Source organism: Petromyzon marinus, chromosome 10, assembly GCF_048934315.1.
Source record: "Petromyzon marinus isolate PM22_M1 ecotype Great Lakes invasive population chromosome 10, UKy_Petmar_22M1.pri1.0, whole genome shotgun sequence".
NCBI lineage: Eukaryota > Metazoa > Chordata > Hyperoartia > Petromyzontiformes > Petromyzontidae > Petromyzon > Petromyzon marinus.
The window spans coordinates 16,527,064-16,553,039 of record NC_133676.1 but is presented as its reverse complement, the minus strand read 5'-3'; the positions used below and the strand labels follow the sequence as shown (position 1 = coordinate 16,553,039).

At 38.6% G+C, this 25,976-nt stretch overlaps 1 protein-coding gene across 3 annotated transcripts in view; it reads left to right on the top strand.

Annotated features, from left to right (window-relative positions):
- Window positions 1-25,730, top strand: part of LOC116940824 (receptor tyrosine-protein kinase erbB-4-like) — a 285,921-nt gene extending 260,191 nt beyond the window's left edge. For 2 of the 3 annotated variants that reach the window (XM_032951051.2, XM_032951049.2), the window contains 2 exons: window positions 792-1,116; window positions 17,785-25,730. In XM_032951051.2, coding sequence (XP_032806942.1) covers window positions 792-1,116; window positions 17,785-19,421 — 1,962 coding nt within the window. In that variant the 3' untranslated portion in view covers window positions 19,422-25,730. The remainder of the gene's footprint in view (window positions 1-791; window positions 1,117-17,784) is intronic. The other variant, XM_032951050.2, reaches the window with a different exon arrangement.
- Window positions 25,731-25,976: the final 246 nt, after the last annotated feature.

The window sequence follows — 25,976 nt, the reverse complement described above, 5'->3', positions numbered from 1 at the left end:
CCATCCCCTTTGCACGCTTCGCCTCAACGCAACACCGAGCTGATCCAATTGGGTCCTGAACCACATGCATATTCATCTGAAGAAGCCTCGTGGTTTGCTCGAGCTGATTAGGAAGGCTTCGTGAACCGGGATGCATTATACAGTAAGCGGCATCAGAGGCGTGGAACTTTGGCCGAGCGCTGTCTGCGGCCACACACGCGGCAGTCCGGGAGTGCTGTGTGAGTATTCGCAGCCATCGCCCAACAACAAGCTGGGTCCGGTGGCACTTTTCTTATTTAAATTTGGCTGTTAAGTGGATGAGACTTTGGAGAAGAAGAACATGAAAGCTGTGGACCTAGGGTTGCACCCTGTCTTGTTTTTTTTTCCCAAGACGTCCTTTGAGGCAGCTGTATTGGCGGCTGGGGGGTGGGGGGCAATGGTTTTGATTGGGGGGGGGGGGGGCACCACACCAAAGAGCTAAGTTGCGTATCGCGTTGTGAGCGGCCAGTGCTGGCGATTTCACATTTCATACGGGGAAATAATGGAGTCGAGCTTTCCCACACGTGCTCTTGACTGAGCGTTGACTACAGGCACGACGCATTGAGAAGCGCGGAGAGGCCACACTGACATCAGGACGAGAGCCAGTGGCACCCACCCTGCCTTGCTCCTGTGCATCTCATTGTCTTTCCTCCACCCCCTTCTGCGAGTCTCTTCCCTTGATGCCCGCAAGTCCACGAGCTGTGCTCTATTATTTAGCTCGTTCTTGTAGGCATGTGCTGATGACCCGATGCGTGCTGGCCCTCTTGCCGCAGGCCAGCGCTGCCTCTCAGAAGGACGCCAAGGGAGCTGCGAATGAGGAGACGTGGGGGGGCAGCGTCTTCCTGGCACGCAGCTCGTCGCAGCGCTCCCACGCCAGCGAGGCGTCCGCGTGCAGCGTGTTTGAGGAGTCGTGCAGCAGCGGTGTTGCCCATCAGCAGCAGCAGCCGCAGCCTCTCGGTCTGAGAGGCCGGCAGGACAGCACTGCCCAGCGCTACAGCACGGACCCAACGCGCTTCCACTCAGAGCCGCTGACCTCTAAAGTGGAAGGCAGTGACTACGCCACTCCAGCCACAAGCAAGGCCATTCCCGGTTTGTGTGGTCAGTGTGTTTTTGTTATAGGGGCACACTTGTGTTTATAGTTTGGGCGACAATGAGGCAGAGCTCGAAACGGAAATGAGAAATGCGTTTTTTAAGGTGGTGGTTTTGTGGCACAGGAATCTAGCAGGTCGTTGTGTAGTTCGTGGGCTAATACGATGTCAGAGTTGTGAATGAAAATGTCTTCATGACATGACAATTATTCCGTTGGACAACTGAAATGTAATTTGGGGGAAAAAAAGCAAATAAATTGAAAAGAGACTCGAACGCTCTATCAGTTTTAAAGAACTGAATCAGCACAACTGGATTTTAATTCCAGGATATTCAATGTAATTATAATACGTTTCATAAAGAGGTTCTCACCTACAGTATAGTAAGTTTTGTCCGTCTTGCTGAATAATATTCAAAAAAAGTTTGGGTAGTTTTTGCTGAAATTCGAAGCAGACTTTTATGATTTCTTCAGATGATGGATGTAGAAAGAAAATAAATTGGTATATATTTTTTTACTTAAATAGCTAGCACAGAAAATAAAACGTTTCGTATTATATAAACATATATTAATGTTTGAAAACGAATGCCTCTGCAGACAAAAGACTGCACTGATCAAGTTTACTTCTTGGCTTGGCACGAAGAGCTGCGATATTGGATGTCGAATTTTTCTAGGGTCCATGTCATCCTGGACTGGGCCCGCCGATTCACAATCTAAGACCTAATTTCCGTTTTGAAGTTTTCGTGACTGCAAGGATTCATGCTCTTTGTTTTTTTTCTTGTAAAGTCACGTAGGTAAAAAAAAGAATTAAATCACGACGTTTCGGGCGCAACACAAGCGTCCTTAATCTGTGACCTGTCTCTGAAGCTTCACTGCAAACACTCTGGTGGTGGTGGGCCTGCGGCAATTCTCATGCCTCGCCTCAAGAAGGGGCCCTGGGTTCGTGTCGCCACTCTGGTGCCGTTCTATGGCGAGTTTGTGTGTTGCTATGGAGAGTTTGTGTGTTGCTATGTAGAGTATGTATGTTGCTATGTAGAGTCTCTGTGTTGCTATGTAGAGTCTGTATGTTGCTATGTAGAGTTTGTATGTTGCTATGTAGAGTCTGTGTGTTGCTATGTAGAGTCTGTATGTTGCTATGTAGAGTCTGTATGTTGCTATGTAGAGTTTGTATGTTGCTATGTAGAGTTTGTGTGTTGCTATGTAGAGTCTGTATGTTGCTATGTAGAGTTTGTATGTTGCTATGTAGAGTCTGTGTGTTGCTATGTAGAGTTTATGTGTTGCTCTGTAGAGTTTGTATGTTGCTATGTAGAGTCTGTATGTTGCTATGTAGAGTCTGTATGTTGCTATGTAGAGTTTGTGTGTTGCTATGTAGAGTCTGTATGTTGCTATGTAGAGTTTGTATGTTGCTATGTAGAATCTGTATGTTGCTATGTAGAGTTTGTGTGTTGCTATGTAGAGTTTGTGTGTTGCTATGTAGAGTCTGTGTGTTGCTATGTAGAGTCTGTATGTTGCTATGTAGAGTTTGTGTGTTGCTATGTAGAGTTTATGTGTTGCTATGTAGAGTTTGTATGTTGCTATGTAGAGTTTGTATGTTGCTATGTAGAGTTTGTGTGTTGCTATGTAGAGTTTGTATGTTGCTATGTAGAGTTTGTGTGTTGCTATGTAGAGTTTGTGTGTTGCTATGTAGAGTCTGTATGTTGCTATGTAGAGTCTGTATGTTGCTATGTAGAGTTTGTATGTTGCTATGTAGAGTCTGTATGTTGCTATGTAGACTCTGTATGTTGCTATGTAGAGTTTGTGTGTTGCTATGTAGAGTCTGTATGTTGCTATGTAGAGTCTGTATGTTGCTATGTAGAGTTTGTATGTTGCTATGTAGAGTCTGTATGTTGCTATGTAGAATCTGTATGTTGCTATGTAGAGTTTGTATGTTGCTATGTAAAGTTTGTATGTTGCTATGTAGAGTTTGTATGGTGCTATGTAGAGTTTGTGTGTTGATATGTAAAGTCTGTATGTTTATATGTAGAGTCTGTATGTTGCTATGTAGAGTCTGTATGTTGCTATGTAGAGTCTGTATGTTGCTATGTAGAGTTTGTATGTTGCTATGTAGAGTCCGTGTGTTGCTATGTATAGTCTGTATGTTGCTATGTAGAGTTTGTGTTGCTATGTAGAGTTTATGTGTTGCTATGTAGAGTTTGTATGTTGCTATGTAGAGTTTGTATGTTGCTATGTAGAGTTTGTGTGTTTCTATGTAGAGTTTGTTTGTTTATATGTAGAGTTTGTATGTTGCTATGTAGAGTTTGTATGTTGCTATGTAGAGTCTGTATGTTGCTATGGAGAGTTTGTATGTTGCTATGTAGAGTCTGTGTGTTGCTATGTATAGTCTGTATGTTGCTATGTAGAGTTTGTGTTGCTATGTAGAGTTTATGTGTTGCTATGTAGAGTTAGTATGTTGCTATGTAGAGTTTGTATGTTGCTATGTAGAGTTTGTTTGTTTATATGTAGAGTTTGTATGTTGCTATGTAGAGTTTGTTTGTTTATATGTAGAGTTTGTATGTTGCTACCCCTGCGCTGCATGGATTTTCACAGGACTTGGTTTGTTTCCTCCCAAAAACAACCCATACAATGTACCTGTCAATGTCCAAAATCATCCCAATGCAGAAGCATGATCTACAAATCCATCATTCTGGGATGACACCGAGCAACATTATTGTCTCCAGCGAAAAACATCTTGTCCGAGCCCTCCAGAAAGAGTGTCTGGGGACTGGGTGAGGCTATCCCAGGTTTAAAATGAATAAATAAGAAGAGCAACATTAGGATGCAGCTGCTATCGAAGTTTGTTTGAGGTCGTACTGCAGTATTAGCATTTCCTTTGCACTCAAGGCATTAAGAGAAGATAGTTTGTAACTCCAGGCCTGTTGTCAACCCCAGCGCTCTCCTAACAGCCATGCTAGCGAGGGACTGGATTACAATCAACGAACACTTTCTGTCGCTCTCTGATGTGCGTGAGCTGTCGGTTTCTTTTCATAGACACATTCATAGACACATTTATAGACACATTCATAGACACATTCATAGACACATGTATAGACATTTATAGACACATTTATAGACACATTTATAGACATTTATAGACACATTCATAGACAAATTTATAGACACATTTATAGACACATTCATAGACACATTTAAAGACACATTTATAGACACATTCATAGACACATTCATAGACACATTTATAGACACATTCATAGACACATTCATAGACACATTTATAGACATTTATAGACACATTTGTAGACACATTTATAGACACATTTATAGACACATTCATAGACATTTATAGACACATTCATAGACACATTTATAGACACATTCATACACACATTTATAGACACATTCATAGACACATTTATAGACATATTTATAGACACATTTATAGACACACTCATAGACACATTCATAGACACATTTATAGACACATTCATAGACACATTTATAGACACATTCATAGACACATTTATAGACACATTCATATGCACATTTATAGACATATTTATAGACACATTTATAGACACACTCATAGACACATTCATAGACACATTTATAGACACATTCATAGACACATTTATAGACACATTCATAGACACATTTATAGACCCATTCATAGACACATTTATAGACATATTTATAGACACATTCATAGACACATTTATATACACATTCATAGACACATTTGTAGACACATTCATAGACACATTTATAGACACATTCATAGACACATTCATAGACACATTTATAGACACATTTGTAGACACATTTATAGACACATTTATAGACACATTCATAGACACATTTATAGACACATTTATAGACATTTATAGACACATTTGAAGACACATTTATAGACACATTTAGAGACACATTTATAGACATTTATAGACACATTTGAAGACACATTTATAGACACAATTATAGACACATTTATAGACACATTTATAGACACATTTGTAGACACATTTATAGACACATTCATAGACACATTCATAGACACATTTGTAGACACATTCATAGACACATTTATAGACATTTATAGAGACATTTATAGAGACATTTATAGACACATTTATAGACACATTTGTAGACACATTTATAGACACATTTAGAGACACATTTATAGACACATTTATAGACACATTCATAGACACATTTATAGACATTTATAGACACATTTAGAGACACATTTATAGACATTTATAGACACATTTGAAGACACATTTATAGACACAATTATAGACACATTTATAGACACATTTATAGACACATTTGTAGACACATTTATAGACACATTCATAGACACATTCATAGACACATTTATAGACACATTTGTAGACACATTCATAGACACATTTATAGACATTTATAGACACATTTATAGACACATTTATAGACACATTTATAGACACATTCATAGACACATTTATAGACACATTTATAGACACATTCATAGACACATTTATAGACACATTTATAGACACATTCATAGACACATTCATAGACACATTTATAGACACATTCATAGACACATTCATAGACACATTTATAGACATTTATAGACACATTTGTAGACACATTTATAGACACATTTATAGACACATTCATAGACATTTATAGACACATTCATAGACACATTTATAGACACATTCATAGACACATTTATAGACACATTCATAGACACATTTATAGACACATTTATACACACATTTATAGACACACTCATAGACACATTTATAGACACATTTATAGACACATTTATAGACACATTCATAGACACATTCATAGACACATTCATAGACACATTTATAGACATTTATAGACACATTTGTAGACACATTTATAGACATTTATAGACACATTCATAGACATTTATAGACACATTCATAGACACATTTATAGACACATTCATAGACACATTTATAGACACATTCATAGACACATTTATAGACACATTTATACACACATTTATAGACACACTCATAGACACATTTATAGACACATTTATAGACACATTTATAGACACATTCATAGACACATTTATATACACATTTATAGACACATTTGTAGACACATTCATAGACACATTTATAGACACATTCATAGACACATTTATAGACATATTTATAGACACATTTGTAGACACATTCATAGACACATTCATAGACACATTTATAGACACATTTGTAGACACATTTATAGACACATTTATAGACACATTTATAGACACATTTATAGACGCATTTATAGACATTTATAGACACATTTGAAGACACATTTATAGACATTTATAGACACATTTGAAGACACATTTATAGACATAATTATAGACACATTTATAGACACATTTATAGACACATTCATAGACACATTCATAGACACATTCATAGACACATTCATAGACACATTCATAGACACATTCATAGACACATTCATAGACACATTTATAGACACATTTATAGACACATTCGTAGACACATTCATAGACACATTTGTAGACACATTCCTAGACACATTTATAGACACATTCATAGACACACTTATAGACACATTTATATACACATTCATAGACACATTTATAGACACATTCATATACATTTATAGACACATTTGAAGACACATTTATAGACACATTTAGAGACACATTTATAGACACATTTATAGACACATTCATAGACACATTTATAGACACATTTAGAGACACATTTATAGACATTTATAGACACATTTGAAGACACATTTATAGACACAATTATAGACACATTTATAGACACATTTATAGACACATTTGTAGACACATTTATAGACACATTCATAGACACATTCATAGACACATTTATAGACACATTTGTAGACACATTCATAGACACATTTATAGACATTTATAGACACATTTATAGACACATTTATAGACACATTTATAGACACATTCATAGACACATTTATAGACACATTTATAGACACATTCATAGACACATTTATAGACACATTTATAGACACATTCATAGACACATTCATAGACACATTTATAGACACATTCATAGACACATTCATAGACACATTTATAGACATTTATAGACACATTTGTAGACACATTTATAGACACATTTATAGACACATTCATAGACATTTATAGACACATTCATAGACACATTTATAGACACATTCATAGACACATTTATAGACACATTCATAGACACATTTATAGACACATTTATACACACATTTATAGACACACTCATAGACACATTTATAGACACATTTATAGACACATTTATAGACACATTCATAGACACATTCATAGACACATTCATAGACACATTTATAGACATTTATAGACACATTTGTAGACACATTTATAGACATTTATAGACACATTCATAGACATTTATAGACACATTCATAGACACATTTATAGACACATTCATAGACACATTTATAGACACATTCATAGACACATTCATAGACACATTTATAGACACATTTATACACACATTTATAGACACACTCATAGACACATTTATAGACACATTTATAGACACATTTATAGACACATTCATAGACACATTTATATACACATTTATAGACACATTTGTAGACACATTCATAGACACATTTATAGACACATTCATAGACACATTTATAGACATATTTATAGACACATTTGTAGACACATTCATAGACACATTCATAGACACATTTATAGACACATTTGTAGACACATTTATAGACACATTTATAGACACATTTATAGACGCATTTATAGACATTTATAGACACATTTGAAGACACATTTATAGACATTTATAGACACATTTGAAGACACATTTATAGACATAATTATAGACACATTTATAGACACATTTATAGACACATTTGTAGACACATTCATAGACACATTCATAGACACATTCATAGACACATTCATAGACACATTCATAGACACATTCATAGACACATTTATAGACACATTTATAGACACATTTATAGACACATTCGTAGACACATTCATAGACACATTTGTAGACACATTCCTAGACACATTTATAGACACATTCATAGACACACTTATAGACACATTTATATACACATTCATAGACACATTTATAGACACATTCATAGACATTTATAGACACATTTGAAGACACATTTATAGACACATTTATAGACATTTATAGACACATTTATAGACACATTCATAGACACATTCATAGACACTTTTGAAGACACATTTATAGACACATTTATAGACATTTATAGACACATTTATAGATATATTTATAGACACATTCGTAGACACATTCATAGACACATTTATAGACACATTTATAGACACATTCATAGACACATTTATAGACACATTTATAGACACATTCATAGACACATTCATAGACACATTTATAGACACATTCATAGACACATTCATAGACACATTTATAGACATTTATAGACACATTTGTAGACACATTTATAGACACATTTATAGACACATTCATAGACATTTATAGACACATTCATAGACACATTTATAGACACATTCATAGACACATTTATAGACACATTCATAGACACATTTATAGACACATTTATACACACATTTATAGACACACTCATAGACACATTTATAGACACATTTATAGACACATTTATAGACACATTCATAGACACATTCATAGACACATTCATAGACACATTTATAGACATTTATAGACACATTTGTAGACACATTTATAGACATTTATAGACACATTCATAGACATTTATAGACACATTCATAGACACATTTATAGACACATTCATAGACACATTTATAGACACATTCATAGACACATTTATAGACACATTTATACACACATTTATAGACACACTCATAGACACATTTATAGACACATTTATAGACACATTTATAGACACATTCATAGACACATTTATATACACATTTATAGACACATTTGTAGACACATTCATAGACACATTTATAGACACATTCATAGACACATTTATAGACATATTTATAGACACATTTGTAGACACATTCATAGACACATTCATAGACACATTTATAGACACATTTGTAGACACATTTATAGACACATTTATAGACACATTTATAGACACATTTATAGACGCATTTATAGACATTTATAGACACATTTGAAGACACATTTATAGACATTTATAGACACATTTGAAGACACATTTATAGACATAATTATAGACACATTTATAGACACATTTATAGACACATTTGTAGACACATTCATAGACACATTCATAGACACATTCATAGACACATTCATAGACACATTTATAGACACATTTATAGACACATTTATAGACACATTCGTAGACACATTCATAGACACATTTGTAGACACATTCCTAGACACATTTATAGACACATTCATAGACACACTTATAGACACATTTATATACACATTCATAGACACATTTATAGACACATTCATAGACATTTATAGACACATTTGAAGACACATTTATAGACACATTTATAGACATTTATAGACACATTTATAGACACATTCATGACACATTCATAGACACTTTTGAAGACACATTTATAGACACATTTATAGACATTTATAGACACATTTATAGATATATTTATAGACACATTCGTAGACACATTCATAGACACATTTATAGACACATATATAGACACTTTTATAGACACATTCATAGACGCATTCATAGACACATTTGTAGACACATTTATAGACACCTTTATAGACACATTCATAGACACATTTATAGACACATTTATAGACAAATTTATAGACACATTTATAGACACATTCATAGACACATTTATAGACACATTTGTAGACACATTTATAGACCCATTCGTAGACACATTCATAGACACATTTGTAGACACATTTATAGACACATTTATAGACACATTCATATACACATTCATAGACACGTTCATAGACACATTTATAGACACATTCATAGACACATTTATAGACACATTCATAGACACATTTATAGACACATTCATAGACACATTCATAGACACATTTATAGACACATTCATAGACACATTCATAGACACATATATAGACACATTTATAGACACATTTATATACACATTTATAGACACATTCATAGACACATTCATAGACACATTTATATACACATTTATAGACACATTTATAGACACATTCATAGACACATTCATAGACACATTTATAGACATTTAAAGACACATTTGTAGACATTTGTCACCATTAGCGTCCCCTCCATGGCATCAAAATGCTGTCAACATCGGTAGGGCAGCTGCGTAAATCCAGCCTAAGAATCGAGGAATTGGCATCGCAGGCAATACCGCAGCACTATGCAGTCGATTTCAATTCTGTGCTTTTCATGTATGATTTAAACGGCATCCAGGCGCGAGCTCGCTGCCGCGGTGTTGGACATTATGCAGTGTAATGGGACATGAGGGTAGATAGATAATTTGTTAAAGATTTAATCACAGAAGCTGTCAGCTGATACAACAGAGTTTCTATGGGAAATTAAATACGAAGAATGTTTTTGCGTGTATACATATGTCCACGTTCGACTAAAAAATCAGCAGGTCACCAGTTCAAATCCTGTTTTGGGACGGGGAGGGAGGTTAATCTTGTAATAATCTTTCCTGGGTCAATAAAATGTCGAGATTCAGCACCACCAGTCATCCTGTCACGAAACTGGTGTTTTTTGCAATAGGAATATAGAATTTCTGCCACTTGCGCATGATCAAGAATGGGGGCGAGTATTTCCAAATCCTTTTTGGAGCATGGGGGACACTTTATCCACGCGTGTATACCTAATGGAGGTGGAGCGGTGGCGCAATGGTTGGCGCGCTGCAATGTGAACCAAATGCCCCAAGTAAAATTTTGCCGACTAAAGCAAAGGGTACAGACGCTGCACGATATCTGAGCCGCACTTGGGATTACCTCGCGAGCACACATTGACCACTGTGGTGAAGTATGGCCAAACAACCCATTGACGTAGCATGGGGAATACCTTTATTCATCAGCAGATTAACAAAAAGGATGAAACTAGCTATTATTTGTTGCTTATATACAAATTTTCAACCGATACATTTAGTCAATCAATTGTGAGCCTCCGTGTGGCTCTATGTTTAATGAGGTACACTTAAAACTCTAAATAAGGAAGGCACAATTGTGATTGTAAATACAGTGTATGCCTATATACAGCTTTAGATTGCATACTCTCACCGCCGTTATCAATAACACTGCTTTAGAACATATATAACAGGTTAAGGTGCCCTTGGCATCACGAACAGCTTGTGAGAATAACCTGTACTTGCTCGTGCAAACTGGCTCATTCGCGAGCATGCCGAGTGCAAGGCTGTCCAACCAAACTCGAATAGAGCCAAGGCAGTTGACGCCTTGTGCAGCTCTCTGACTGTATTCTCAGCAGAAATGCAGAATTTACAAACCTGGGTTGATGGATTGGCAGAATGCTCACTGCTGGATAAAGCGTGAGCCACATCCATTATGTTGTTTAACCTGTCTAGGGCAGCATGGAAACGTGGGATTAATGTAGAGTCGGGATGCATAGTTGATGACGTCAATTAATCGCCTAAAGATTGTAATTGACTTCACGATTTCGCGAAAGCTGGAAACCCCCTACAAGCCACGCCCAGTGTGACACGGCTAGTGATGATGATGTCACCATGCCCCGCCCACCACCTCCAATCTAGTGACATGTGTGAACAGTTATGATATTTTTAGTCGAGTAATCAAACCAATAATTGGTCTAGTAAATTGGTTAATTTAATCAATCGGATTATGGCCCAGGCCTAGATAAATGTCCATGTCAACTATTGTAGATGAGGCATAGGAACGCAGACAGACATTCTCAACCATGCTGATAGAAGAAGCGATATTGGTGGATCTTATTATTCATGCCTGTCAACAAAAAATAACCGTTGCTATTTGAGCAGGAGTCCATGGTTAAAAGTATATCATGAGGATGAATGCTCTACTCATGGGTCACTTTATCTGGTAAAAGCACAGATAATAAGAATAATCCAACTGTAGATAACATGATATTTTTGGTCAATTGGTGCCACAGGTAAAGCAGTCACTTATAATACAACCATGGATAATATAAGATTATATCTCATTGAGTCACAAGGTTATTTCAGAAGGGACAATTCTTTGATGTTGCAGAAAACCAGGATGCTAGGAGAAACCCCTCAAAAGCCACTCAAAAATAACCCTCCAAGTGTATACAGATAAGTAGCAAATCCACTTATTGCACTTGCAACTTCAGGCTACCTTGCAGCCGAGCAGGTTGGAGAGTATCACACGCAAGATGCAATCTGTGTAATCCACCAACCCCCCCCCCAAGCTATATCCGCCTATTGGATTTAGCCTAACCAATGTTTCAGATGGCCGTGGGCTTATTGAACTTTGTAGAGCCTAGTCAGAAAAACAACTCTGCCAGCATCAACTTATAATTGACAAATTTACCAGATTCGCCACTTGGGCCAAGTTTGTTTAAGAAAAAAAACTGCATCAACTCACATATTTGTACACACTGTGAAAGTTAATATTTTTTGCGAATAAACATTTCGTCAGAAATAGTCTCCGTGGAGTAAGAATTGGAAAATCCACATTTGCATTGGGAGTGGGCATCCTGATCATGATATGAATCCCATCGAATTCCCACAAAGTGGTACTCGTTTTATGAAACGGTGTTTTTACAAAGACGTTGTGAAGAGCCATTCCATAAGCCGCATCTCGCATGCCCCTTTCCTGCAGTCGGGTCGGGCGGGCACGTGATTAACACTCTGGTGGAGCACGGCTACGGTGCCTTGCTCTGGAGGCGGGTTGGTAGATCACAGTGGGACAATCGTGTGCCAATGTATGTCGTCGTCGTGGCAGTCCCTCGGGGTTCAAGGATGACGTCCATCAGGTTTAGCGGTGGCTGCTATTGAGCGGGCTGAGGAGTCCAATTCTGGATCCGCAGATCTTTGGGCATTGGGGCCCCGCGCGGTCCCAGATGGCAGTGGAATCCTTTCTTTGTTGGCGGCGATCCGCTTCGGCATCGCGACGTTGGATCTCAAAGTGGGCCCAGGCCTGGTGGATGCGGCAGTGCCCCAGGCGGTCGGCAGCCTGCTGCTCCTCCCGTACTTGAAGGCTGATTATTTTGCACTTCAGGGGGAACTTGAGGGTATCCTTGATCAGCGGAAACAAGAAATTGAACTTCTTTCGCACCGTACGTAGGCAACCGTGCTTATTGGAGGTTACCCACCTGCATAGGTACTTGGTGGCCACTGTGTGGCAGTATATCAAGTAGGTTTACGACGTATCTCTGCTGAATGTATGTGTTATCCTCTGAAATGCACCGTGTTTTCACCAGGTTCTCTGTGGTTCCCCCCGCATATTAACATACTCAAGAAGGAATCGGCAAAAAAACGTCAGTCACGTTTGTTCGGAACTGAGCTTTAAGCAACTAGTCCTATAAGACGTTGTGTATTTAAAGTTCCATTCATCCACAGCATGACTTGCACGTATACCATGCAGCATCTTCATGGAAATTTTTGTTGCTATAATAAATGGTACCCAGTGGGTTGTTAGCAGGCTCTCAAACGCCCTTTATCAGCAACCGCATGCTTCAGACAATACAGCGATTACAAATACAGCGAATGTGTGATTAACGGAGATGATTAAGTAATCAATAAGAAATTCTAATTTATTTGGCAGCAATTGATAAACGCGGATCTGACAGCGATACAGCCCTACACCAGAGACTGGGGTCTCATCGCCTCTCAACGTGTAGCTCATGACTGAAATATGGAAACTGCGATTTTATTTCTTCACCAAAACATGTTGTTTGGGCTCCTGCGATGACAGTGGTGCACATGCACAAAGAACAACAACGCAACACATTCATCAATACCACCCCCCTTAAGGGGAAACTATATAAATACATAATAGGTGACATTTCGAGCAATGGCTCTTCTTTACAGCAGGGAGATCGTCACTGAGAGATCATGTACATGCTACAAAAAAAGACCAACAGCATCCACTTCGCAGTGTACATGTGATGTGTCTTATTGTTGTTATTACTAGTAAAAAAAATCTCAAACTCGAATAGTGACAATTTGTAAAATTGATGTTTAGGCAGGGTTTTAGTTAACGTTACTGTGATAATTATGGCTATAATACTAACCCCATCTTGATTTGAAGCTTTCGTGACTGCAGGAATCCATACTCTTTGGTTCTTTCGGTAAAGTCACGTAGGATGTTAACATTGCAGTATCTAAGGCCACGTGTTCCGCACCTGATTGCAAATGCTTTCCCATTGTAGAGCAACAAAGCACGAATGTCTGACCTTTTGAGGCGCACAGTTTGCACCTTGGGTGTTTCCGAACCCTTGACAATGCCGCGCTTGCAAAAAGGAATGCAAGGAAGAGTGCACGGGCCCCGATTGTGGCGCCGGAACCTGTCCAAACAGCGGTGATGTGTCAAGGCCGGAGGTGGTGTGAGCGACGGTTTACATGTGGAAGCATCGCAGTGGACGACGCACAGCCTCTAATTATTTTGGTCCCCCCGGTTCCCAAAGAACCATCAAAGCAATCAAAGCCTGATGTGAAGCTTTTAAGGGAGTAATATTAAAGTACCCTGGGGAGTAATAACAATAATAATGAGGATTTTTTTTTAATACAGTAATTGCTGCATGAGTTGTAGCAATGAAAGCAGAAACGTTATTGATGTGAATATTAGCACTTTAAAAAATAAACTATATTCATGACCGTATTTGGCCTCAATGTAATATAGCAGTGATGTTTCAGGTGACAGATTATGCTGTAAGAGACTGAGTTCTTGAGTTTGCAGAAAGGGCTGCAGGGTATAACTTCGAATATTTCTCTCTCTGAACAAATGATGTTTCCTTTCCCCTTATAGTATTACTCAATAATGAGCTGCTGTATTATCGAAATTACAACTTGTCTTCAGCATCATTGTAGTATATCTATATTCATCACATAGCTCACCGAGATTGGTGGTTGTTTTACGAGCAGCAGTCTATTAAAGTACTAATATAGTTCAAACCACAGCTTCTGAAAGCAAGGTGTATTAAGCGGGTTTATTAAACTAAAGTCGTAGTTGATTAAAGTACAGCAGCGTTTGTTTTATTTATTTGAATGTCATTCATCAACTTGCTCACCGGTATGTTGGAGGCAAGTTCACAATATTCAACAATTGGGTATGAAATTTCGCTGGTAGTTACAACCAGCATCATCAGGCAGTTGGCAAATTCTGGCAACTGGTTGTAACTACCAGCAACGACCAGTCAAACCACATCGTTAAATGTTGTGGATTGCTCTCCAACACACATGCTGCTGAAGCAGTAATCGATTGGCACGTTTGTTCACGTGACAAACCTTATGAGTTGGCTGTGTCGGGTGAGAGGAGGGTTTTACGGCACACACTTTACTTTAGCGGTGACCTGACCCAAAAATCGATTAAGAACTCTCTAGAGGGTCCCTCTAGATCCCCCTCTAGTGGAGGCCTTTCTGCCAGCCGTGGACTGAGCAACAAATTGTGGGATGCGCCTGCTTCTAACAAAATGTATGAACATTGTAGATCCTTTGACATCGTTTAAAAGAGGACACTGCCACTTGCGCAACAATGACCTTCAATTAAATTAAGATTCTAACGAGTTGTCCCTTTGCTTGCATGGCTGTCCTGGTCTTTACAAAATATATATTTGGACTCCCTTCCACAAAGCGAGTAATAAATACGAAATAAATTAAAAGTGAAATTAACATTCTACCTTCTTTGGTTCTTTCGGTAAAGTCACGTAGAATGAGAATAAAATAATAAAAAAAAATCGAAATTTAACATTCTACCGTCGGTAATCCACCAAGTGTGTGAAGAATGCACTCCTGTGGATGTATATTTTCTGTTGGTGATTTATATTTGCATATCTTGTAAACACATACTGTATACTCCATGCACCTCTGAGATCCTGGGTTTAAGCCTCGGGTCACCATTAAATGAGTGGTTTTAATGTGGAGTGATATTTATAGTCTCTGCCCAATTAATGCCAAAACATTACGTTGTCGTCAAAGTGTCAATCATGATTATCTAAGCTTATTGTGAAAAAACACCCATTTTACTAGGAGACAAGAAATGTAGTGCAAAGTTTAACAGATATAGCCCAATGTCTGAACAACATGTTTTCTATATGCAATCTTAATTAATGCCATATCTCAGGAACCCAAAAATCAGTTTCAAGTGTACATGGAACATGTCATTGTTGTTAGATGTAGTGGGTGGGGAGTTTGTCATCAGCACGTGTTTGTGATGCGATGTAAATGTTTTGAGTATATAATTTACCTCTCTTTGTCGATACGCTGCTGGATGAAGGCCTCCACATGCCACGTGACGCATTGAGGTTGCTCCGCCACACTTGACGACACTATTCCGGGGCGGTAGAGGTAGTTGAGGGAAAAGGGTTAGGGCTGGCTCAGATATCTCTCGATACAGATGTTAGCCTTGGACAGGAATCAAACTCGAATCGTCGTGTTCGTAGCCAAGTGCGCTAAACACGGTGCCACACTGCTCCACTCACACTGACCAGCATAAAGTACGGTCCAAAACAACAACGCTGGTGTTGGAAGGCCTTCCTGTAGCAGTAGATGTACAAAGGTCGGTAATGTACATGCGATATGCTTACCTATGGCCAGGACATGTGAAACCAGAGCAGACATGGTTAGAGTTAATTTCCGAATGAAAACACAATTTGAAACACATCGGGTGCCAACAACACTGTTTGCTGCTGGGCACATGAAACGGGCTAGTATTCAGTAACATATTGGTAGTACTGTAGTTCTTGCGTAGTTTGATGCATGATTGTTCGAGTGCCAGACTTAGTTGTGGTACCCGGAGTGTAATTGAACCACCAAGCAATTGGACATTTGTCCAGGTCATCTAATTGTTGAGTTGAGCCATCTGATATGCCATTCAACTTAAATCAGCCCATCTCCATGTGCGCCTGACCTTACAAATTCCGAGTTGCTCGGTGGCATGATGTTAACTACCTCGCCTGCTGTACAGGTGGCCGTGGGTTCGACCCCAACCCTGATACTTGTGTATTTGGAGATTGCATGTTCTCCCCGTGTTTGCGTTAATATTTCTCTGGGTCCTCCGATTTTCCCCTCCACATTTAGAATCAATTTGGCTGCTATAAATGTTCACGTGATAAGCTATTTTGTTGAGCTATCATTTGTGGCGAGGTCACTTCTGACAAGTACCTATATAACTTAGTGGGCCTTACCTGGAAAAATAAAAATAGATAAATAGATCAGAAACCTTTGTGGTACCTGCAATCTAAGGTGGCCTACTTGCATATGAGTCTGAAGTGATTTATATAAAGCCATATTTGAGGGCTTCTTAAGTGTGGGAGGCCCTCACAAATGCCAGTGCGCAATAATGTTGTTTTTTTATGTTACCCATTGGGTTCTCGTCTCGAGAATTATAGGAATATAATTTGTTAAAAATATAATGTTATTATATTGCTTGTTTTAAATGCTAAATCTTGCAGGATCATACTCATTGCTTTTTCTCTCTATATATTTACAGAATATTTCATTCCCATTGAAGAAAACCCATTTTATTCTGACTGTTCTGCCGCAAACAACACCCCAAGCGAAGTGGAATATCGCAACACAGGACGCGAGAGGCTCGGCCCAGCAAACGAGTATCTCAACGTTCCCTGGTACATCAACACGTGCCGAGACCTAGCAGACAGTGGTGATTACCCGGGAGGGAGGAACAACATACTCACTGTGCAGCAGAGAGGTCCGCTGTCCACTAAACCCAGCTACAGAAACCACAATTTGCTCATGGAGCAAAAGCAGCTTTTTAAGGTGCCGAGTCAAAAAAGCTACGGTGCAAACCCTCCCGGTGAATTTGACTTTTCGTTAAAAGTGATGCCCAATTCAAGCCAGGCTTGCGACGTTTTGCAATGCAGTGCCCTGGGGTTTCCGACGACGCAAGAAGACGTTGGCACAGCGGTAGTGGAGTCGAAACTTGTCCCTTCACAGCATCCGTTGAGTCAGTGGAAATTCTTATTTCGTCCAACTAAAGGTGGCATTGTGAGTCATGACGAGAGTGGTGCCGTTTTACATGGACCTGAAAATGATGGGAAAAGCTTGAGTCAGCACCGTGGCCTATATTCCAGTAGCACAAATCCAGGGCTGATTTGTAGCAGTGCAGAGAATCATAATATGGGTCATGCTGCAATCGACATGGGCGAGGGAAAACCGGTGACAAACACGCAGAGTCAGGCAGAACCGATGAAACATTCACTCAGTCATGGGAACTTCTGTACAAATCAATCTGCTCAGGCCGATCATCAAGTCAGATGCCCACCAAGTTACAATGAGGCCATGAGACCACAAAACTATGACAATATTAATGTCAGGCAATCTTGTAATGGGGATCACACGAGCCATTCTCCATCTACCAGTGGCCCCGCTAGTGGCAAGATTAGGAGTCAGTTTAGTGGCCCTCCGGACTATGAAAACCACATGAAAAAGCCCCCAAATTACGGATGCCCGATCATCAGAGGGTCTTCCCATGGAAACCAGATCCACAGTTTGCCAAACAAAGTGGGGGACGATGTCACGGCAAAGCAACTGGAACAGAGCAGAGCAGCACTGCAAGCATCCATTCAAGAGAACCCGGAGAAAATGTCTTCAAACAAAGTGCCATCAGATCAACAGAGGAGCTCAAAAGAGCAGAGCTGTTGTTCATCAACGTCATCTCAAGGTCCTCCTGTTGTTAATCCTTCACAAAGTGTGAACAAAGGAAATCTAAAAAGCAGTTTGATGAGCTCTGTCACAACTCCCGCTCCGATGAGCCAGAGTCTGATTTCCTACCCGACTGGCAATGCCTTCCAAGCTGTTGGCTTGCCCAATTACAGCGATCAACTCGTTAAGCCATCCAACTATAATGGGCAGTCCACCAATGCCCCAGTCCAAGGAAAAATTGATGTGAGCTCAAGCAGCCGAGTACAGTGCGTGTCGAGTGTGTCTAACCAACAAGAGGGACCTCCTGGCCCCACGGGTACACCTGACAACCTTGTGCATGCTTCATTGGTGTCCTGGCCCAGGCACCAGAATGGACATGTTGGTAATGGCTTGGTCCACAGCAGACAAGATGGAGGTAACACAAGCACTCTGCCCTGCTATGGTACCAGAGATACGTTGGTATGAGGGTTATTTTCTCTGTGTCGCTTCTTGTTTTAGGAATATGTATGTATGTGTGTTGAACTTCTTTCGCGCCGTACGTAGCCAACCGTGCTAATCGTAGGTGCGGGGGAAGGACAACAAAAATGCAGATGCACATGGCAACGATTTTTATGATGAATGTGTGTTGGATGTCTGGGTGAGTTTGTGAGTGCACAATGTTAAGCACAGCTAAGCATTTATTTATGTATGCATGCATGTGTGAGTAGGTACGCTACACATGATTAGTCACACATGTATTCATACACAATTAATGGGAGTATCAAACCCTATTTCTTTTTTGTAGATGTAGAGGTTAAAGGCAGAATGTGCATTTGAGGATACTTTTAATAAAATAAAAAAACCCAGCGAGGATTATTCGAGAATATAACCCACAACTGCACAATATCTTGGTCTTCAGGCCTGGAAATAAAAGTGTTCTAGGACACTGGGGAAATCCATCAGTCTCTCTTTTCTGTCTCTCACCTTCCACAAAGCTCGGTTAAGAGTTGGGAGAAAAATTTGCAGGCCCAAGTGGGAAGTTGTAAGGCCGTAGTAATGGTGTTCTGCAGGAAATGAAGACCAGGGCAACACCAGCTAGAGAGAAAGCTGGAATGTTTGGTCGGGGGGTGTCAGGAAGCATATTTGGATGATGCGGAGGGGAGTTTGGATGATGTAGGGGTGGGTAAGGTCTGGAGACTGTATGGTAGATAATGTCAGGCTTGCGTGGAAAGAGGTCAGGAGGCCCCTGATTAAATTCTGGAGATAAATTGTTTGAATAAAGTGCTCTGAGGCTCCTCACTGCAAAATCCAACAACCCTAAAATTGACACTAGTCTGCAGCAAATGCCCAGAATAATTTCCCATGCCTCTCTTACCGTAATACCACGACTGCACTTTTTATATAGGCCATTAGTGTAAACAAACCCTTATTTAATGAACAAAAAATGCACAAATTCAATATTTGAAAATCCATCCGATGGGCCTGTTTACGGCAGGATGCAACGATGTGACGACCCGTCCTTGCTTACCACCGGGTCACGGTGAGCTGCATCGACCCGAGGTAATAGCATTCGCTTACATGTGAGCACGCTTAGTTTCAATGCATGACTTTGCCGCGATCAAACAGAGCTGCGTTGTTCATTAAGCCAATAATACGAGTAAGTTATACGAGCCATAGAACACAAGGGCAGCAGAGCATAGCCAATAGGAACAGCACGGAACTATGCTCTCATTCACTGCGCCCGCATTGCCTCTCAAGGTGGTGTGTTTTATAATTGGTAAGGAGATTAAAATGGGATGCTTATGGCAGCTTATTCCAATTGCATATTAATTCAAGGCATGACGTGAGGTATGTCTCCAGTAAATGTTTCACATGAAGCGCATTGAAGCCTGAACTGTCATTCATTGTACTGTTTATGTACCCTGCACTACATGTACAGTGACAGGCCCATGCCATTTGTAATTCTGCTAGCATCAACACTACATGGCCCCCAGTGTTGATGCTAGCTTGGCCCAAAAATGATAATATTGTGTGTACAAATTATGGCTTGCTAATAAGTGGTGAACAGAACAAAGCAAGTCCAAATCTGACAATCTTCAGCATTAACGACACAAGACGTCGCTTGGGAATATCTGTTGGCTAAAAGTGTTATTCTCAGCCCATGTTCCGTAAAGGATGAAAACAATGCATTGTAATTGGGCACTATTAATGCATATACTCTATATATAAATACGTATCATACGTGGGCCTTCCTTTATTTTAAAATGCCCGTTGTGCCCTCGTCATCTCTGCCTGTGATGAGAGCATTGGTCGTGGTGCTGAAAGACGTAAAGCATTCACTCCACCTTATGAATGTATCCAAATCAATTGATTTAACAGAAAGAAAAAAACACTAAAGACTCTGGGTGAGTGTTGCCAAACGGAAAGGTGGTGATGTGTTTAATTTCAGCAATTTTAAATCGAACTGTCATTGACTATTGTCAATAACAGGAACTTTGTGACTCAAGTGGGTAATTGGTTATTTGGATAACTTTATGTGTGACACTTATCAGCTTTGTATCAAAAAGCTACCTTGGGTTTCACTGGGAAACAGCCTATGAACTGTGTCCATATTTTATGGATGTCTGCATGTAAAAATCGGAGCCTGCACGCTATAAACAATGCAAGATTGGTGGGAAACTACTGAAGAGATTTAAAGTTTATTTTAGAAAAGACAATAAAGAATATACATTTTCAACTAGAGCACTTACTGTGTCAGCTTAGGTATGATGTGCTGTATTTAGTTTTCAGCCATGGCATTATATTAATTTACCCTTGTGTATATCTATAATAACAGCATGATTAAGTTGTGAGTTGTGTAATGATCATCACGCAACTATATTGGAATTATTGTATAGTTGTAATGCCATAGGTGGCATTATTAGTGTACATAAGTGCACGACGCTGTTGGTTATTGTATATTTCAGGTATAAGGGTGGGTTTTGTTTCACTTAAACTTATATAGATAAAATGACCGGTCAAGTATGACATCTATTGTAATTCTTTGATAAATTATTAATAATGTCTTAACATGTTAATACACTTTGATTTGGTTTTGTTGTTTACCAAAACATGTTTCGGTAGTTTACTATCATCGCATGTCGTCTGCTAAATAACCATTTCGACAGCATTGAGGCTCTACCATTGCAGAGATATATACTAAATGGTCATACATGTAAAAAAAATGTTCATACAAATATATAGCGCTGTAAAAAAAACGTGTAAATATATCATCATTAAACTGTGATAACAAATTAGGTGAATCTTCAGTGAGACATTTATTAAGATATATATGTCTAAACTACCGTATTGAAGCTTATCAGCGAAATAATATTTATCAATTACTATACACCAATAAATAACTGTAGCAATTAAATAACTCATCATAGCACATTACACAGTTGTGGCATGAGTTTGAATAATCTGCATTTGCTTGCTATGCTGTATCCAATGGCACATTGTTTTCGTTATTTAATTGAGCACTTCAAATGAATATGCTTTGTAAATAAATTTGCCTGCAGGTGGTAAAAGATTCGTTCAGTATAACGGCCGAGAGTGTTTATTGACTACTGTTCATTGGTTGTGAGTTTTATGTGTTGACCACATAATTGCTAGTATTTCATGTCTGGCAGATTATTATATCAGATCAATAGATTAGTTCATTACATTTTATTTTTGCTGCGATAACGATTTTTTTGTTGTCACGTTATTGGTCCCAATGTGCCGTGTCTCTTGCTCATCTGCATTTCTGGCTAAATAGGTTGTGACCATGATTTGTCGCGATGGTAAAGGAGTATGCCGCAATTTCATCGTCAAAAATAGTTTGAAAGCACGAGGAAATTAATGCCAAGTAAGCTGAGAGGCACAGCTGCGTTAAATGCCAAATGTACCGTGACGATACTTGGGTACATCAGGGGTAAGACGAATTGTTATATAAATAATTCAAATTGTTTTAATAAGCTTCTCATAACGCATGTATACATGTGACACATCCATTAGGAAAGTCAGGTTTAAATGCGCATTAGCTAATAGGTTAATCTTATAACTCTTAAGGAGTGATGTGAGTATTGAGGTAGGCCGCATATCACCCAGCTAAAATCCCACTGAGACCAATATTGGAGTGGTAGTTGGGAAGAATACACTGTACATTAATTTACGATAACTTGACCTTTGGAGAGGTCTGCTTGATTTTTGTTTGGGCCCACAAAATATCAAAGGAAGGTGTTCTACAATATCACAGGACTTTATCGGTATAAATCTTGACGAATCAAGTGTTAATCGGTATGTCACATACTTTACAGGCAAGTAATAATGCAGCGTCTTAGTCTGTGATATTATATTTTGTGATGAATTATGAAGGGCATTATTACAATCCATAAATGTGAACTATTTATGTAATTAATCTTAATTCTTTGAGATTCACATGCCATTTACAAAGGGTTCCTGGTAAGATAGCAGCAGCACAACCATTCCACAGTAAATTTGGCCCATGGATGATACACAACACAAACGTATTAAAATCAAATGTAAATTTAAGAATGAATAATAATGGTATCGGACGTTATGTAAAGTTATAACATGTTGGAACAATGTCATAAGGTAAGATACATTGAAGGAAATCACAAAAAGGAATATTAGTTGGCTAGATTTACAAATCTCGTAGTAACAAAATATTTAGCGACATGACCTGAATCGAAGTCTCATATTATGATGTAACACATTCCAGTCGGATGGTGCTTAGTAAGAGAACGCTTCACAGATGAAGACAGCATGAAGAATGTGAGTTTTGAATGGGAGAGATTCATTTGGCCTCAGACCATTAATGCATTCATGTCCTGTTCAGGATGTTCAAATCACGTGGAAATTACGTACGGTGTGATCACGTTGACTAGCACGCTGGTACAACACCTGCCAAAGGCTGTGAAGGACAAGCAAAATGGAAAGAGGCATCCGTGGTGTCACCATGTTCATTGCAGGATAGTTAATGAGGCGATGTTGCAAAAAGACACATCCTGTGCCAAGTGTCCCATGGTGGTCGAGGCATTCATTATTATGGAAAATAAACTGTTAGTGTCTCCGTGATAGAGTTTAAGGATCGAATTTACCACCATGACAAGGTAGTGGCACTCGGTGCAGAATCATGAGATTCTATTAGAAAAAAACTATAACAGTGGACAAGTCACAATTTACCAATATTAGGCTTGTTTTAAAATAGTTTGTGTGATGAACACATTTCTTTCTTCGGTGACTACTGCATCTAAAACTGTTGTAAGAAGTACATGTGCGTGTCTACTTTTAATCCCCCATTCCCTAAACTTCCATGCGCCCATTGTTTTACACTGAAGTGATAATTTCTTTCATGATTCTGCTATATCCATAGTAGCCAGTTGCATTAATTAAAATGTATCATCATGCATAAAGCTTCTGATAAGAAAAAAAATGTGCATTCTTACACACCCTCATATTCCTGCTTGGATAGTCATAGAAATTACAAACGAGAATTGGAAAGAAATACGATCGTTGTTTAGGATTGAATATGGCAGTCATAGCAGCCAAAAGCTAAAACAAAGAAAATAATCAAGTTGGGCAGCACTCATTCCTCACTGGCAACTCTGAGCCATTCATGGAAATTTTGTTTCCTCGAGTAAAGGTTATTATTTCCATAGGAATATAAATGATGTCTTCCGACGAGGTGGTAATCAGTTTATGGACCCCAGAAGTATGATGGGTTGGATTAACCCCCGACTGTGATTTGAAATTGCAATTCGAGCAATCTACCGCGACGTCTCCATTTAAAATGTACGGACTAATTAAAGGTATACATTGTTTACATAATCGTCCACCTCAATATTTCTAACCTAACTCAACAGACTTAATTTAAATTAGAATGAAAATAGGCTTATTTATATCTTTAAGTTCGATTTATTTGGGGTGATTATTCCACTGATTTGTATTCATTCTGTGAAAACTTTATTTTACCAAAGTGCTTTTAAATAATGTTGGTTAATATCCTGCATAATTATGTTCTTCGCCATCATGCATTTCGTGTGGATATGTGTGTCCTTAGCGGTTAACAAACGAGCCGATGCATCATCAAAATAAGTATTGGTTTTCTAGTTTTTATTATTTTTTTGTCCAAAGAGATGGAGGGAGGCTGATAGGAAAGACAGCTCAAAAATGATTTAGCCTGCTTACTGCAAGCAACCTGAATTCTCAAAATCAATGAAAAAATACCATTACTGTTCCTTTTCTGTATTCTTGAAATGATTGCATTTTTTTGGAACAGGACCGTGGATAATTTTGTCTGAGATAGCGTTTCATTAACAGCCGCAAGACAGCCTTCTTTAATTGCCATTTCATGGTGAAAAATCTGTGACTAATAGCATATTGTGGCTTGTGAAGCCATTCAAAAGGACACTTACAGAATCCAAGATACCTGCAGAGACAGAAAATGTTTCCGTTTATCCACGCATAATGTGCGGCGTTTGTTTAACATTGAAATGTAGCACAATGTAAAAGACCTCCCGTGCACCGTTGTATGGATGTACATTGAACCTCGTTCACGCCGCACGTAGCTAAACCGTGCTGATCGGAGGTGCGAGCCATCACCGCTCTGTGTTCCTGTTGCGGGTGTTCACGTCTTGTTGCCATGTTTCCGAATGTTTTCTACGTTCCTTGCCTGTATATGTCTCATAGAATACTTTTATGACAGATGGATTTTAAAATTATAATAAACAATTGTTTCAATTAAAACAACGACACATCTCGTTTTACGTTCACATTGTACTTTTGAAGTTTATGGTGTCTTCACGCAAAATTGTACATGCGGAGTATAAAGAAATTCCATCAGAAAATATTGTTTGCCAAAAAAAAGGTGTCTCGTGCACGATCACTTCTTTGAACACATTTGTCTCATGTGATATAACAATGACGCCAACATGAATAGTGTGTGAATTAGCACACTGTGCACGCACGCTAATCTGGGACACAATGTCCTCCATT